General features: G+C 36.0%; 1 protein-coding gene across 1 annotated transcript in view; it reads left to right on the forward strand.

The window, feature by feature from the left end:
- LOC149776577 (kinesin-like protein KIF28) overlaps positions 1-16425 on the forward strand; it is a 132079-nt gene that overhangs the window by 32548 nt on the left and 83106 nt on the right. Inside the window, exons 7-11 of the mRNA XM_089941058.1 lie at positions 1868-1938; positions 2762-2822; positions 6675-6842; positions 12217-12332; positions 13435-13549. Of these exons, the coding sequence (XP_089797184.1) occupies positions 1868-1938; positions 2762-2822; positions 6675-6842; positions 12217-12332; positions 13435-13549 (531 nt within the window). The remainder of the gene's footprint in view (positions 1-1867; positions 1939-2761; positions 2823-6674; positions 6843-12216; positions 12333-13434; positions 13550-16425) is intronic.

Genomic DNA, 16425 nt, shown 5'->3' on the forward strand with positions numbered 1-16425 from the left:
AAACAGGTCAGTGATAGTTTCCTTGTGTACTGACTTGGCTAAATCAGTCAGTATACACATGACATCACAAGAGGTCAGCCAGCCATGTTAGACTTTGCCTGTTTCATTGTATGACATTTTGATGAAAAACATTCATTGTGGATGATTCATTGTCTGATTCATATGGTCATAATGGGAGTATTTGGAACTGAGCTAATGAAATCACACTGTGTGCAAAAGATTCAAAACCCTAAGATTTGCATCATGTTAATTTGTACATTTATACTTTTTAAAGGCAAAGTATTTTTTGAAGAGTGAACCACAGATAACTTACTCCCATTTTATGTTTTGGTGTAAAATAAAATATTCATTCCAGTTCCTTGATTACAACAGGTGCATTTGTAATTAGTAAAATAAAACACTGAAAGTCTGGAAGAGATTGGGTAAATTCAGATTAAATGCAGTACTCATATATTTGGATGAACTGATATAATGTCCTGCTTAATTGGGGTGAAGTGGTCAGAAAATTGGCAAAAATAGAGTGGTCAGAAGTTAGAATGCTATGAACAGTTGCTAAAATCGCCTGTTTTACTAAACCTTGGAGTCAAAAAATATAAAACAAAAGAAATACTCATTGAATTTGACAAAAATATTAACTTGTTTTGCATGGTTTGATTCACTAAATTTGCCATAGGTTTGTTTGCCTTCTTCTTCTGCAAAAAATGAAGTCAACCTAGAAATATGTTACTGTCAAAAAAGGGTGACATGTTTTAAGGTACAAGCCCCCTTTTCATACTTTTCCTGTATAACATACAAATAAACTCATTTCCTTTTAATAGAAATCAGTGTATAAACCACCTCAAAGTAATAAGACCCTTGTTTGATTAATGGATTAAATTTCACCCACTTCTTTAAGCTCTATGTGTGAATTTTTGGTGAGAACTTCATATTTTGAAACATAACTGGCAACATAAATTGACATACAAGAAAGACAGGATTTGGCTATGCACTCTGCTGACACAAATAGACATCAAGAGGATAGGCATTGACTTAACACTCTGCTGGCATAAATACATTACTTTGCAGTCAGGTAACATAAATAAACATGCTGACATACACACATAAAAACAACAGGAGTTGACTCATAAAAAAGACTGGATTTGACTTGGCACACTCTGATTCATTGGGCCAGAAAAGAAAAAAGATGACATCAACTTGATAAAAGGTGACATGAGCTTTCTTTTCATCGTATCTGTGTGAATTGACAGGCAATGGGGCAACTGTTTCACCTGAATCACACCGCACATGAACCCTGAATATTGGAACATGATTTATCTTGTTCTGCCATTATGTTCATGACGAAGCAAGTACATTAATCCCTTGCTGTAATGCTCTTCAGGAGACCGATTGTGTTACGGATGATGTATATGTATATATATGTATACACCATATATTGGTGTATGTTATACATAGTGTTATTGTTCTATAATTTAATGACTAGACCAGCTTTATAAAAGGATTATGTTATATTGGGGTTTCTTATAGTGAGGGGCTACTGCACAATGAAACTTCACATATTACACATAGAATACAAATATTTCTGAGGTTTGCCAATATATTTCATCCGAATATAAAGGGCATCACTAATTGTCCTTTATTGACAGGTTTCACTGTCATTTTGTCAGACCCTTATGCGCTCATACACTGCATTAAGCTACAAAATAAAAGGGCAATAACTCTAATAAAATTGTAACAGGAAATTGATTTGTAATTCATAAGATGATGACCATAATCAATTGCCACTATTTCTTGTTAATTTTGAAAGGTTTATGAAAATACTCAAAAAGATTGCTTCACAAATTTGAGGATGATGCATCTTCCATTTCAGTTCCATACAGAGATTCTGTGCTGACGCGACTTCTTCAGAATGCTCTTGGAGGCAACAGTAAAACTGTCATGGTTGGTGTTGCATTTATCAGTATTTACATGATCCCTATGACAGATAATTTTCCATTGGATGGCACAAGCCATTTGATATATACCTCATGTACTCTTATAAGGCATAATGTGCCAGCAGATCTGGATCTGTGCAGTTTGCTAGGAGTAATCAGTAGAAGAAACAACATAGACCCTGATCTTCAGGCGCATTTTGCTATGGTAGATCAGGAACTATGTTGTTTGCAGTTGGACTCAACCTAAAAGCAAGTACATACAATAATATTTCTTTATGCCACATGAATAGATTTTAACATAACGCCATAACATTAAGTTCTTAGTGTCATGCAGCTGAATAAACGTGTACAATTCTAAACCAAATTCAATAGCATTTTTCTCTAAATCTCATAAAAATAATAGATCGGGTTTCATGAATAAGAAATAAATGTTTTGAACCAGTCAGCCTAACCTATTGCCCTTGCTTCACATCAGTTAAAGTTTTACTGTATAAAATACATATATCTAATATAGAATATATAATGTATTGATGTATATAACAGGCTGTATGTAACAAATGCTTGTTTATGTCAATATTATATGTGGTTACATTGTATTTCATATGTGATAACATACTTGTTTTAAATATTGGTTGTGCATTTTATTTCAACATGGTATTTGCAATATGAGTTTTTACTGAATAACATGTAATATTCAGCAGAGTTATTATTCATTACACTGAACAATATTTCACAAATATAGGGTCTTTTCAAAATTTGAAGAAGAAAAAAACCACAGTCGTTAAAATTGTTGTTTGAAGTATATGAATCACTGTAATTTTCTTCTTCAGATTGCTGCTCTCAGCCCAGCTGATATTAACTATGAAGAGACACTGTCCACCCTTAGATTCGGTAAGATATCTCCAACCTATGTAGACATATTCAATTATAAAAGTAATTAGCAGTATATACGGGGCCCCGTGTGGCCGAGTGGTATAAAGCACTCACCGTTCTGGATCACTGCCATCTTACCTCTGTCTGTGTGGGTTCTAGTCTCATGCTCGGCTAACATGGGTACATGAGAGAGCTTGCCAGTAGGTTCTTATGGGTTGGTGGTTCTTCCCGGGGTTTTCCTGGGTTCTTCCTCCACCAGTTATACTGGCCACCATGTATAGCCTATCTTGTGCTGAAAAATAGCGTTAAACCCTACAACAACAAAAATATAGACATATTCATTTATAAAGGTAATTAACTATATAGACATTCATTCATAAATGTAATTAACAATATAAACATATTCATTTATAAAAGTAATTCACTATGTGGACATATTCGTTTATAAAAGTAGTAACCTATGTAGACATTCATTTATAAAAGTAATTAACAATATAGACATATTCATTTATAAATGTAATTAACTATATAGACATAGCTTGCATGTATCATCAGCCAATAAAAGGGATAATTAAAGCAGCATTTGAAGTACAAACATTTCCATCTCTGGTGCACAAGTCTCAAATCTTTCAAGGTATCTGAACCAGGTTTTGGACACATGTCCAGGATGCATATTTATATTTATTGTGTTACCATGGAAACAAAGTGAAGTATAAGTATAGTCTAACTATACTTCCCCCCTTTGTTTGTAACACACACCCCCCACAGATTTCAATAACAAAAATGTTTAATGTGATAAATAGTGTGCAGAACTTAGTCAATTGAATCCTTGATTTATAATTTCTAACCTGACTGTAACCAGAGTGGCACTAATACTGGTATCCCCTGCCCCTTTCATGCTTAAGGAACTTTCTATACTAACATGGCACCATATTGTGTACACTATGGGCTAGTTTATTTCCCTCAGACAGCATAATGACGTAGTTCATCCTATTTGGTAACTGCTGGATAATTCCGTAAATTACCACAATGTTGAGATTTTGGACTTGTATCCCTTTGTACACATGAACATAGAAATTAAATTGTTAAATCCATGTGAATCAAAATTTGTTGTTATTCTTTTCCTTTGCTTGATTCAAGATTGTAAATATTGGAAGCAGATGACATATGTATGTACAGCTGTAGTCATGCATACACCCCTTTGCTGAAAATGGACTGTGACAAACGGGAAGGTATAGTCAGACTATAAATTGAAAGTGATGGAGCATAGGGTAATAACACAAGCAGTATAAAATGGAGATTACTGGACATTAGGAGTCTTTATGTAAACCACTTCTTGTTGCATTATGAGTTTTCTATTCTGAATTGACATTTCAGCTTTCGTCATTACCTAATATTAACAAATATTTATATTTTCATAACTATCCTGCTTCCCAAAATTTTCATTTAAGACTATTTTTGAATTCTGCATATTCCTTTCTTAAAGAAATATGATCTATTTATTTATAAAATATAAAAAATGTGTAACACAAATTGATCTTACAGAAAAGTCCCATCATTTGTTTTAATTTAAAAAAAATTTTTTATATCTCACCTTGTCCTAAGGCAAAGTGAGATTATGGTATGGTTCTTCATCCATCACGCATCCTCTGACATGTATTACTTTTCACATTTCTGTTTATCTTTTCTTTAAAACAAATGCTCAGTAGAATTTAATCAAATTTGAAATAAATTATCCTGGCATTAAACTCATTCAAAATTTGTTAAAATGATACACAGCTGATGTCAGATATGACTGCCATTATTAAACATAGAAAGCCTAAAAATGACATTTTTTCAAAAATCTTTAATCAATATTTTTTGTATGACTTTTGGCTGCACTTATTAAAAGTAGAACATTCTTCAAATTATTTATTAAAAACCACTCAGCAGAACGAATTTGACTGAAAGCATCGTGGTATAGATGTCTTTCAATTTTGTTCAGATAATAACTATATACCTTGAATTAAATTAAATTTGAAAGAAGCCTCATGATGTAATTATCTACCATTAAATATGGCCATTTTTACTAAAAATTAAAAAACATTTAAACAACATCTTCTGAAAACCACTGTAAAGAATTTAACCAAATTTGACAGAAAGCATTTTGGTATGAAGGTATTTCAATTTTGTTCAAATTATCCTGCTATCAAATACGGCTTCCAATATAAAAATGAAAAAATCTCTAAATGGCTTTTGTAACCACTTATCCAATTATTGACAAATGTTCAGAAAACACCCTGTCATATATGCCTTTTTCACATTTATATAACTAATACCAGTCTGTAATGGGGGCCCAGAGTGACCGGGTGGTCTAAAGCACTCACCATTACGGATCACTGCCATCTCACCTCTGTCTGCATGGGTTCAAGTCTCGGATTCGGCTAATGTGAGTATGTGAGAAAGCTAGCCAGTAGCTTCTCGTGGGTTGGTGGTTCTTTCCAGGGTTTTCCTGGGTTCTTCCTCCACCATTAACACTGGCAGCCATGTATAGCCTATCATATGCTGAAAAATGGCGTTAAACCCTTCAAGAACAACAACCTGTAATATGGTGATTGCTACTAAAATTGGATTAACCTATAAATAAATTCGAAAAACTGCTTAGCAGAATATGACTGAATTTGACTAAATATCCTGGCTTGAGGGCTTTTCAAATTGATAGAAATAATGCCAATCCAGTATCAACCATGGCCACCATTATTCAAAATGAAATAAATTTTAAATGACTTCTTCTCAGAAACTGTTAATTAAAATTTGAATGAATTTGACCACAAAATAATCTTTCATGAAGGTCCTTCAAATTAATTTTAAAAAATGGAGATTCACCATATAATATTCCAACTTTAAATGGATTTAGAAATTCCTTTGAATAACTTCATAAAAAGCACTCATCAAAATTTACCCAAATTTAGTAGAAAGTCAGTTAGCATGAAGGGCTTTTAAATATATATAAACGATACCAATCTGTCTTGAAATCTAACTTTTAATAACCTTCTATAAAGCTGTTTAACAGAATTTGACCAAATTTGATGGAAAACATCCTGGCACATTTTGAGAATGATGCCAATCTTGTGGCCATTACAAAAATAGAAAAACATTTTGGCAGCTTTTATCTTAAAGAATCACTGAACAGAGTTTGACCAACTCTTGACAGAAAGCATCCTGGCTTAAAGATTTTTATTTGACAAATGATGTTGATGCATCCTCAGATACTGAAATAGATATTGAAACTGAAGAAACATTGAACAAATTGTTTTTATAATGACATGGGAAGAAGTTGTTTTTAAAACAACATGGGAAGAAATTGTTTTTTTAAAAACATGGGAAGAAATTGTTTCAGAAAGCGTCCTATAGATCCAAATTTTAGTTATCTGCTCTAACATTTGACTGCTTGGCAGATGTCAGCCGACAATCCAAGACCCACTTGGGTGTCTTCTTATTGAGAATTTTAATCACCATTGGTGATTTTGGCTATCACTAGAACCAGTATAAAAATGGCTAATTTTTGCCTCCTTTTGTAGAGGAGTGTTTAAATTTTTACAGAAGCACTTTAAATTTTCTAAGCTAAAATAGCTGCCAGAACAGGTGAGCCAGTAAAATAAAAAAATCCCATTTTGCCCTGATTTGGAACATGTAAATGAAATTATTTTTTGTTCTAAAATAAATAAATTTAAATTTAGGTAAACGTTCAAAGTGATGCCCATATTATTTTTTGTATGCATGTTGAAACAAATTAGATTACATGAGTGAAAAAATTACCTTCATAGTATGTCCTCCATTTACATTATATAGTTAAAGGTCATTTGTGTAGATAACTCTTTTCATTTCCAGCTGACAGGGCAAAAGCTATTAAGACAACAGCAACGATAAATGAAAGCCCAACAGACAAATTGATCAGAGAGTTGCGAGAGGAAAATGCTCGTTTAATGGAAATGCTGAAGGCTGGAGGAGTACCTTTAGAGCAACAGACACAAAGCAAAGGAGGGTATACTCCTGAAGGTAAAAATACATAGGCTGTCAGATTTTTGGGAGATAAATGAGGAATGTTAAATGAGACCTTTGTCATGTTTAGTTTCTATATTTCTCCTTTGAATAAATTCTCCAATCACCATTTGGGTTATGAGCCTACTACTTCCCAGATTCAGCAATACTAAAGGATGAAAAATTAATGTTTGAGGTCTTAATCATATGGACCAAGGGCAGTAACTCTTGCATATTACCTCCCCATTGCATCACATGATATCGATAATATTGAAGCTTCACTTTCACGCATCATATGAAACACCTTCTGTTAATCCAAACCAGTTTTGTGTTAAATTCAAACCTGGGTCATCAGATGATAAAATTTTCTGGAACAATATGGAAGTGCAAATATATTCTGGATCCATATAAATGCACTGTCAGTCAGTTGGGAGGGGTTATGGGCATTTGCCCCACACACACACACACACACACACAAACACACAGTCTTAGTACTGAAAATAACATAGAAAATAAGGGGTCAGAATTGCAAGATAATTCTGATAGCCCTTTTCAGAAGGGACACATCATGGGTCATCAATCCACTCGATCTAGCAATGGAGCTACTCACTGACAGGAAAATTATGGCCAGAATGAATTTTCATAGTTGCAGGTGTTCCCTCCCACCACCACCCTGTTCAGACCATCTTCTCCTTCAAACCTGACTCATGTCAGGACAATCTCTTAAGAGAAAGAATATAGAATTTTGACTGAGGGGAGAATTTTGAGAGCAAGAAGGCCCTCCACTCTTTCAGGGACTAGTATTGCATCATTAATATCCTCCTTTTGATTGCCTTTATCCCACAACTAGTGAAACAAATTTTGCTGTATCTATGAGGAGATCAAAGGCTACCAATCCATGATATCTGGTACATTGAAACGCCATGACAGAAGAGATATGAGTCGTGATAAAGATGTCAGACCTACTAGCCAATTTTGATTTGAATATACCAAAATCCCTTGCTCTGTTTCCTTAATGGGATCTGTCCTGCATCTTAAATTGGCTCAATTTATATAAATTTGAGCCATTAGCTCAGACATCATTGCAGCTAATATCATATCAAACCTGTTTCCTGATAGCTTTAATTTCATTATGCATTGTGAGTGAGCCGACTGGATTTATCTTCAGTTCAGGTCAGATAGTTTAGTGATCAGTATGACTCAACCAGGGTTTGTAGCCAAGAACTGGTTACTGTCAGACAAACACTGAGTTGTCATACGCTCCCTTTTGTCTGTATATATATATATAAGTCAGGAGCAGCAGCCATGCAAGGTCCTGTCTGTGCCTCAAGCACTACTTAAAGTGCACAGAGACAAATCATAGCAACCTCAAGGGACTCTTCTCCCTGTGAAGGTAGAATAGAGGATATCATCTCCTGAAGTCTGGTCTTAATTGCTAAGGTGGGCTACATGTTCAACATATGATTATTTCAGCTCATGGAAGTAGAATGATCTCAGTGAGTTTCACATTCGAACGCATTGTATTGATTTGAGACATCATACATACTGTTGACTGGCATGCAGATTCAACCTTCTCAAGTTTTTATCTCATGGATTTAGAGACAGAGTCTAAATCTGGTGGATCCTATAGCTGTGGTCCAGATGACAATCAGACCCAGTTAAAATAAGACAGCCTCATAACTTTGCTGGATTCATCATTTAATTTAAAAAGATTAAAATAATCATTTTCTTAACCTGATAGAGCAGTCATGGTTCATATGATCATAGACTGTTTGCTTTAAGTAGGGGAGCAGGTATTCATTGACATTTGTTCCTCCCTCATAGGACACTGGAGGTACAGGTAGGACACTCATCAGTCCCTCCTTCTGTTACCTATTCTTCTATGCTATAATTGGGGAATGCATTCAAAGGAGAAAGCAAATTTTTGTGGTAAATTATGTTGCTCCAAGAATGCTTTCCCAATCACATTACTTAAAGACCATCCCATTCACCCTGCTATGCAAGTTTTCTAACTGGCAGCACATAGTGTTGGCAAAGGGAAGTAATGGGTGAGTTATTGCCCTTTGTCTAGATGATGTTGACAGAAAAGATGAATTTTCACCTTTTAGTAGGGATGGATTCAGGAGGTAGCAGTCTTATATCCCTAATGTTAATCTCAATGAATAAGTATTCTCAGAGAAACATAGTTTACTAGAAAACTTTGCTCTGTCATCGGTGCAGTTGGTAAATAAGTTTTATATCAAGATCTTGGTTGATTTTGATTATGATCAAGAGATTTTGTGACTTAATTATGCCTTTATCTTTTGCTTTTCCAAATAAAATTATATAAAAATAGGTGAAATTAACATAGATTGTGCTCGTAGAATATGACATAAGGCTGCTTAGTTACATGGTCAGTTATTGAGTCAGTTAACCTAGGTGATCTGTATCAGGACCACTTTATACACCATACACTGATTTTTATGCTGAAACTCTCTACTCACATTGGATTTCAACCAAATTTGAATTGCATTGTGATATTTACAAGGTCATGAAATATCATTCTCAGCATCCCAAGTCATTAGGTGAATTGTATCTGGTTAATGGACCCAATTTCATTGTGACAGAAAATTGTTTAGTCTCATTACAATGCAGTTAATGTTAAGTCAGATTGGCAATCATAAGATTGCTAACGAGTTTGATTTTCAGCCTGCAATATCATGACTTAAAGGGTTCATGTTCCCAATATTTTCCTGAGAGTCCAGATTCTTTTCGTTTGGCACAAATCTATTGAGGCACGGGCATATAGTGATTCTGACAACCATCCATCCATCCCTTTGTCCATTCATCCATGCAGCTATGTGTCTGGCACATGTTAGTGTAACTATTCCCCCAGTTTTTGTATGGATTGCCATCAGACTTGGTAAATATTATTGTCATAGATATCATCGTCATCACCAAAATATGTACTTATTAATAAGTCAAATCGTTACTGCAGTTTTAAGAGTTATTCCCCTTTTAGTCTTATAGCTTCATGTTGTGCATGACATTCTTGTTCATGCCTCTAGTCCCAGTTTTCATTGGAATTGCCATCAAACTTGGTAAAGATTATGGTCGTCACCTGAAGATGGGCATTTTGACGAATCGCTTTGCTCCCACAAGTTTTGTTAGTTATTGACATTGTTAAAACATTGTTAGCATTTCAGGTCATAAATAGAAAGAGCTTATGGAGTGACCTGTTGTAGATCATCCATCATCTGTTATGTGTATGCCTGTTTGCTAAATTTCTTATCACCAGTCCTTCTTAACTACATGGAAGATACACATACTTGCCAAGATGTAGTTGATCATAAATGAAAATGGCATTGCTCAGATGTCCATTATGGCCACCACAGTGGTCATCTTAAAATCTTGTTCACACTGCTCCTCCAGAATGAATGATCATATAAGAATGGGTTTTTTACTAAAAGTCTTTATGTCTTATATAGTGGGTCCCAGATTAAATCTGTGTTGACTGGTATCCATTATGGCTGCCATGGCATCCATCTTGAAAATCTTGTTACTGCTACTTCTCCAGAATGGAAAGTCATAGTGACATGAAGTTTTCACCAGAAGACTTCTTATGAATTTTAGATTGTCCTAAATGAAATGGTATTAACTTGACATCCAATACGGTAAGTACAAAGAGCAGTGCCAGTTTGACTACCATTGTGACCAGCATGGCAGCCATCTGTAAAATCTTCATATTGATACTTCTCATGATATTGGCTTGGACTTTTCACCAAAAGACTTATTATGATGTCTGGCAGGTTATGATTGAAATTAATGCTGCTTGGACTTTAAATTGTGGCTGCCACAGCAGTCTTGAGTGTCATTTTATGGCTTCTACCTGAAGACATGGTCATATCAGCATCATAAAAAGACTTTTATAATGTCTAGTTGGTCCTGAATGAAAATGGTGCTGATCTGAGTCCAGTATACTTGCCATCTTGAAAACCTTGTTTTTCCTACTCCTCCTGAATGGAAAGTTATATCAGTATGGGGTTTTCAAAGAAAGACTTCCAAAGATTTAAACCCAAGATTATGTCAAGCTGAGACTGTACTATATGTAATTAAGGTCTACGAGTACTTTACACTTTTTTTTTTTAACATAATGTTTGTCTTCACTTTATTATTCTCAAATCACATGTGTGAACTTGTGTTGCTTCAAAGACAATAACAGTACATCAAATTTCATTACACCTTTCTGAAAATTAGTCTACTGTATGGAAACATTTTGACTGTCTTACTGAGAAGGTTGGCAGGTTTGGGTTTTCACCAGAAGGCTTCTTATGATATCTACATCAAGGCTTCAGTTTCTGTTCAGTATAATAACACATAGTATTTGACCTGGTTAGTCCAGTTCCAATTTATTAAATTAATTCATCATTCGGAATTTTCTGATCTACAGGTGAGAGAGTCACTATTCGTGCAATGTTTGTCATACTCACCTGTTCAATCTTTCTCCTCCTTCCTTCCTTTTCTTCTGTTTTTACCTCTTCCTCCTATCCTCTTCCTCCCTTTATTTCATCTTATTTCCTCTTTCTGCTGTGATTTCTTCCTCTTTCCTCCCTTTACTATTTTGCTGCCTCATGTATGCACCCGGTAAGTTTCTTTCAAAGCTGTTAAATTTAATTCCTGTTTCCCTTTTATGAGATAAGTCACCACAAATCGCAGAATGGCCTTTCTTTAGAATTACCCTAATCACACAGTTCCTTTAGAATTACCCTAATCAACATTTCCTTTAGAATTACCCTAATCACACAGTTCCTTTAGAATTACCCTAATCACACAGTTCCTTTTGAATTACCCTAATCACACAGTTCCTTTAGAATTGCCCTAATTACACAGTTCCTTTAGAATTACCCTAATCGCACAGAACACTGTGATCTGAGTCAGACTCATGCATCTGTACTCTTCCAAAATTCTAAGTGCACTCAAATCTTAGTGAAATTTTTCCCATACAAATGGTGCCTGTTCCTGCTTAAATTTTAGACCACACTCCTTGATACTGTTTGATCCCTCTAGTCAACTATATTTGATTGGTTCACCTTCGTTGTTTGAATTTATTCTGGCGCTGACCTTCCCAGTTTACCATGGGAGTATAGAGGCCGACTATGCCTGTGGCAATAATTGAAGCTGATCGAAGGACTATGTTCCTTTCAAGCAGTCTTTTTAGTTCCAGATTGCATACCGCCTAGGTAGAACATCCTTGTTCTTGGGTATGTGTGAATTAAAATTCTGCCACAAACAGAGTTCATATGCACATTATGAAACCTAGATTTCATTCTAGGAATAATCCCATGAGCTTGAATTTCTTTAGGACATGTTCATGGTTAAGATAGATTAAAAATTGTAACACTGCATCTTGCAGAGGTTGAAGAGATGAAGAGAGCTCTTGAGGAGGAACTGAGGAGAAAGCAAGAGGAGATATCCAACATGTCCAAAAGCTGGCAAGAGAGAATGCATGATAATGCCATGGTCAACCAGGTATGTATGAAGTATAGAAGGGGAGGTAGGCTGGTCAGGATAAAGATCAAAGATCAGGGTAGATAACATTAGTCAGGGAAATGTATTACTCAGGACTTTGATTATACACAAGTTGATAAATTAAAGAGAGCACTTGAAGAAGAGGAACTGAGTTTAACTACTGAGGAGATGCTTATTTGTCCCAAAATTAGCATGAGAAAATGCACAACAGAGCACAACAGAGTTGGTATCCTAGATCATAGGGATGTGAGAATGTAATTGTAGAGTAGGAAACTGATCAATCTGGTCCTGATGATGCAGAAGTTGAGGAGATAAAGAGAACACTTGAGGGGATGAGGAGATAAAGAGACTTGAGGGGATGAGGGGATAAAGAGAACACTTGAGGGATGAGGGGACAAAGAGAACACTTGAGGGGATGAGGAGATAAAGAAAACACTTGAGGGGATGAGGGGATAAAGAGAACACTTGAGGGGATGAGGGGATAAAGAGAACACTTGAGGGATGAGGGGACAAAGAGAACACTTGAGGGGATGAGGAGATAAAGAGAACACTTGAGGGGATGAGGGGATAAAGAGAACACTTGAGGGGATGAGGGGATAAAGAGAACACTTGAGGGGATGAGGGGATAAGAAGAACACTTTAGGGGATGAGGGGATAAAGAGAACACTTAAGGGGATAAGGAGATAAAGAGAGGATGAGGAGAATGCTGACCCTTTCAATGGCCATACAAGTGTTTTTATGGGATGCAAAAGGAGACAGTAAAATATATGCAGATCATGGACTCTAAATTAGCAGAGTTTTTCAGAAGAAAGTGCAGGTCTTTTTCATGGTCAGTCAGGTATGTCTGACAAAGGAAATAATTTTCAGAAAGATATAGTCTTCTGTGTCTAGTTTGCAGGTAATTCAAACGAAAGAGTACAACGTATATTTTCAAAGATTTTTCAAGAGAAAGAAAAAAACTAATCTACAGGAACAAAAATATTTTTTATTTTTCCATAAGTAAATCGAATTTTTAATATTTCCAAAATCTACTCCCACTAAAAGACAAAGAGAATACTTAATGACAGCTATAAACTGTTATCATTGTGGTTCCTTATTTCAGGCCCAAACAGAGCAGGATAGTAAGCGAGAGGCTGACAGAAAGGTCATTCCACATTTCTGGAATCTGAATGAAGATCCTGCCCTTACAGCCATGGTTATTCACTTCTGTAACACAGGTAATCTTTTCTTTATATTAGCTGCCCCCTTCTATTTGTGTACATTTTATTAGCTGTCCCCTTCCATTTGTGGACATTTTATTAGCTGTCCCCTTCTATTTGTGTACATTTTATTAGCTGTCCCCTTCCATTTGTGTCCATTTTATTAGCTGTCCCCTTCAATTTGTTTACATTTTATTAGCTGTCCTCTTCCATTTGTGTTCATTTTATTAGCTGTCCCCTTCTATTTGTGTACATTTTATTAGCTGTCCCCTTCTATTTGTGTACATTTTATTAGATGTCTCCTTCAATTTGTGTACATTTTATTAGCTGTCCTCTTCCATTTGTGTTCATTTTATTAGCTGTCCCCTTCTATTTGTGTACATTTTATTAGCTGTCCTCTTCCATTTGTGTTCATTTTATTAGCTATCCCCTTCCATTTATGTACATTTTATTAGATGTCCCCTTCTATTTGTGTACATTTTATTAGATGTCCTATTCTATTTGTGTACATTTTATTAGATGTCCCCTTCTATTTGTGTACATTTTATTAGCTGTCCCTTTCCATTTGTGTACATTTTATTAGCTGTCCCCTTCCATTTGTGTACATTTTATTAGCTGTCCCCTTCCATTTGTGTACATTTTATTAGTTGTCCCCTTCCATTTGTGTACATTTTATTAGCTGTCCCCTTCCATTTGTATGTTTTATGCGAAAATAAGGTGACCTGAGCTGATTCTGGGTTAAACTCAGACGATGAAGACAAAATAACACCAATATACCACTTTGATGCAGAAATAGGGAACCACTCTTCAGAAGTGGTCTCTCATGAGAGATTATTTAACATGAAGAAAAATATCTGGTCAGCTTAATAGTAACCCGATTATGAATAATGAAACCAGTGAGGAATAAAATTCAAGGAATTCAACAACAATACATCGCATCAAGATATTTTTAAAACAATGATTGCACTGGACAACAAATTTTTACAAAAGTCATGTTACTGAAATAAAATTAGTCAATTCTTATCAATTTTTATGTGCTGAACACGAATATGACAGTCAAATTGCAAAATTGGCTCTAGTTTTTTTGTAATCTGCAAGAAATTAATGTTTACATAACGAAATGCATTCCAATAGTAAAAGGTCAACTGTAATAGCCTACCTATAAAAAATCAAGTCATTGACTACATCTTAGATTTCTTCGCCTGTCTCTTGTACAGCTGTTCGGGAGCATCTCTGAGGAGTGTCCAGTAGTAGTCAGCCAGCATTGTAGTGGACCATTTTCCCTGGTATCTTTGTTCCATTGTTGCGATATCTTGATGAAAACGTTCGCCGTGTTCATCACTAACAATACCACAGTTGCTAGGAAAGAAATCCAAATGGGAATGAAGGAAGTGAATCTTTAGAGACATATTGCAGCCAAGTTTCTTATACTTCATCAACATGTCTTCTACTAGTTCCTTATAGTTTTCTGCCCTAACATTTCCGAGGAAGTTTGTAGAAACTAGGCGAAAAGCATTCCATGCTTGTTTCGCGTCACCTTCCAGCAAGTTGTTGAACCGGTCATCTTTGAAAAGCTCTTGAATCTGAGGACCCACAAAAACTCCCTCTTTAATCTTTGCTTCGCTGAGTCGAGGGAATTTTTCATGCAGGTATCGGAATGCTGGCAAAGTCCGGTCAATGGCTTTCACGAAGTTCTTCATCAAACCTAGTTTGATGTGAAGGGGTGGTAGCAAGATTTTCTGAGCCTCAACCAGAGCTGGGTGTTGGATATTCTTCTCTCCAATGGCTACATTCTGCCTGTGAGTCCATTCCTTCCTCATGTAGTGCATTTCCCTTGCTCGGCTATCCCACTCGCATAAGAAACACATGTCCACAAATAGTCTCCATTCTTGTGGGTCATGAGTGATTTTTAAAGCATTCATGAGGCCCTCAATATCGGAACAGAATATCAGATTACTTTCCTTTCTGAAGAAAGGCTCCAATTGCTGGTGGCGCTTTCGATATGCAGTAATTGTGACATCTTCTTCTAGAAGATTCCATTGTTGGAGTCTTGATCCTAGCAATTCTGCCTTGTTCTTTGATAAGTCCAAATCACGAATCAGGTCATTTAGTTCTTCCTGTGTTATTCTGTGTGGGGTTGATGATGCACCACAGTGAAAATCTGGATCACTGCATGCTGATGGACCAGGAGAAGAACAGGTCGACTCACCTTTGTCTTCGTCAGATGAATCAAGAGAATATTCTGCTGGAGGTTCTGGAATAGGAAGTCCCTCACCATGTGGAACTGGTCTCAATGCAGACGGAATGTTTGGGTAGACTATTCTCGACTTCTTTCGCTTCGTTATTCCGCCGGAAAGAGGAGGAACCAAGCAGAAGTAACAGTCATTTAGGTGGTTGCTTGGCTCTCTCCACACCATTGGGACTGCAAACAGCATTGATGACCTTTTGCAATTCAACCACTGTGAAAGCTGTGTTGTACATGTAGCACAGCATATATGCGGAGCCCAAGGCTTGTCTTGGTCACCAACCTTGCATCCGAAGTAAAGATGATATGCCTTCTTCACTTGAGAATTGATACTTTTCTTCTGGTTGGCAAATGTCACTTCCCCACAAATATAGCAAAAATTGTCCGCGGTATTAACACACTTTCGAGGCATTACTGTTCTTTATTGTACGTAAATGGATAAAATAATAAGTTTTATGTAACAGTAGCTTGAACTGTCTCGCACAACGTCTAAAATATTTTAAATGCTGAACCTATCTGATTGGGCTTTATATAGTACACTGCTTACGTCAGCTTCAGCAGCCGCCTGGCATTAGTATAATAGGCCTACACATGTATAGTACACTGCTGACGTCAACTTACTTCAGCAGCCGCATGGCATTAGTATTGC

The sequence above is a fragment of the Sinohyriopsis cumingii genome, chromosome 18, assembly GCF_028554795.1.
Source record: "Sinohyriopsis cumingii isolate HCF-2022 chromosome 18, ASM2855479v2, whole genome shotgun sequence".
In the NCBI taxonomy this organism is placed as follows: Eukaryota; Metazoa; Mollusca; class Bivalvia; order Unionida; family Unionidae; genus Sinohyriopsis; species Sinohyriopsis cumingii.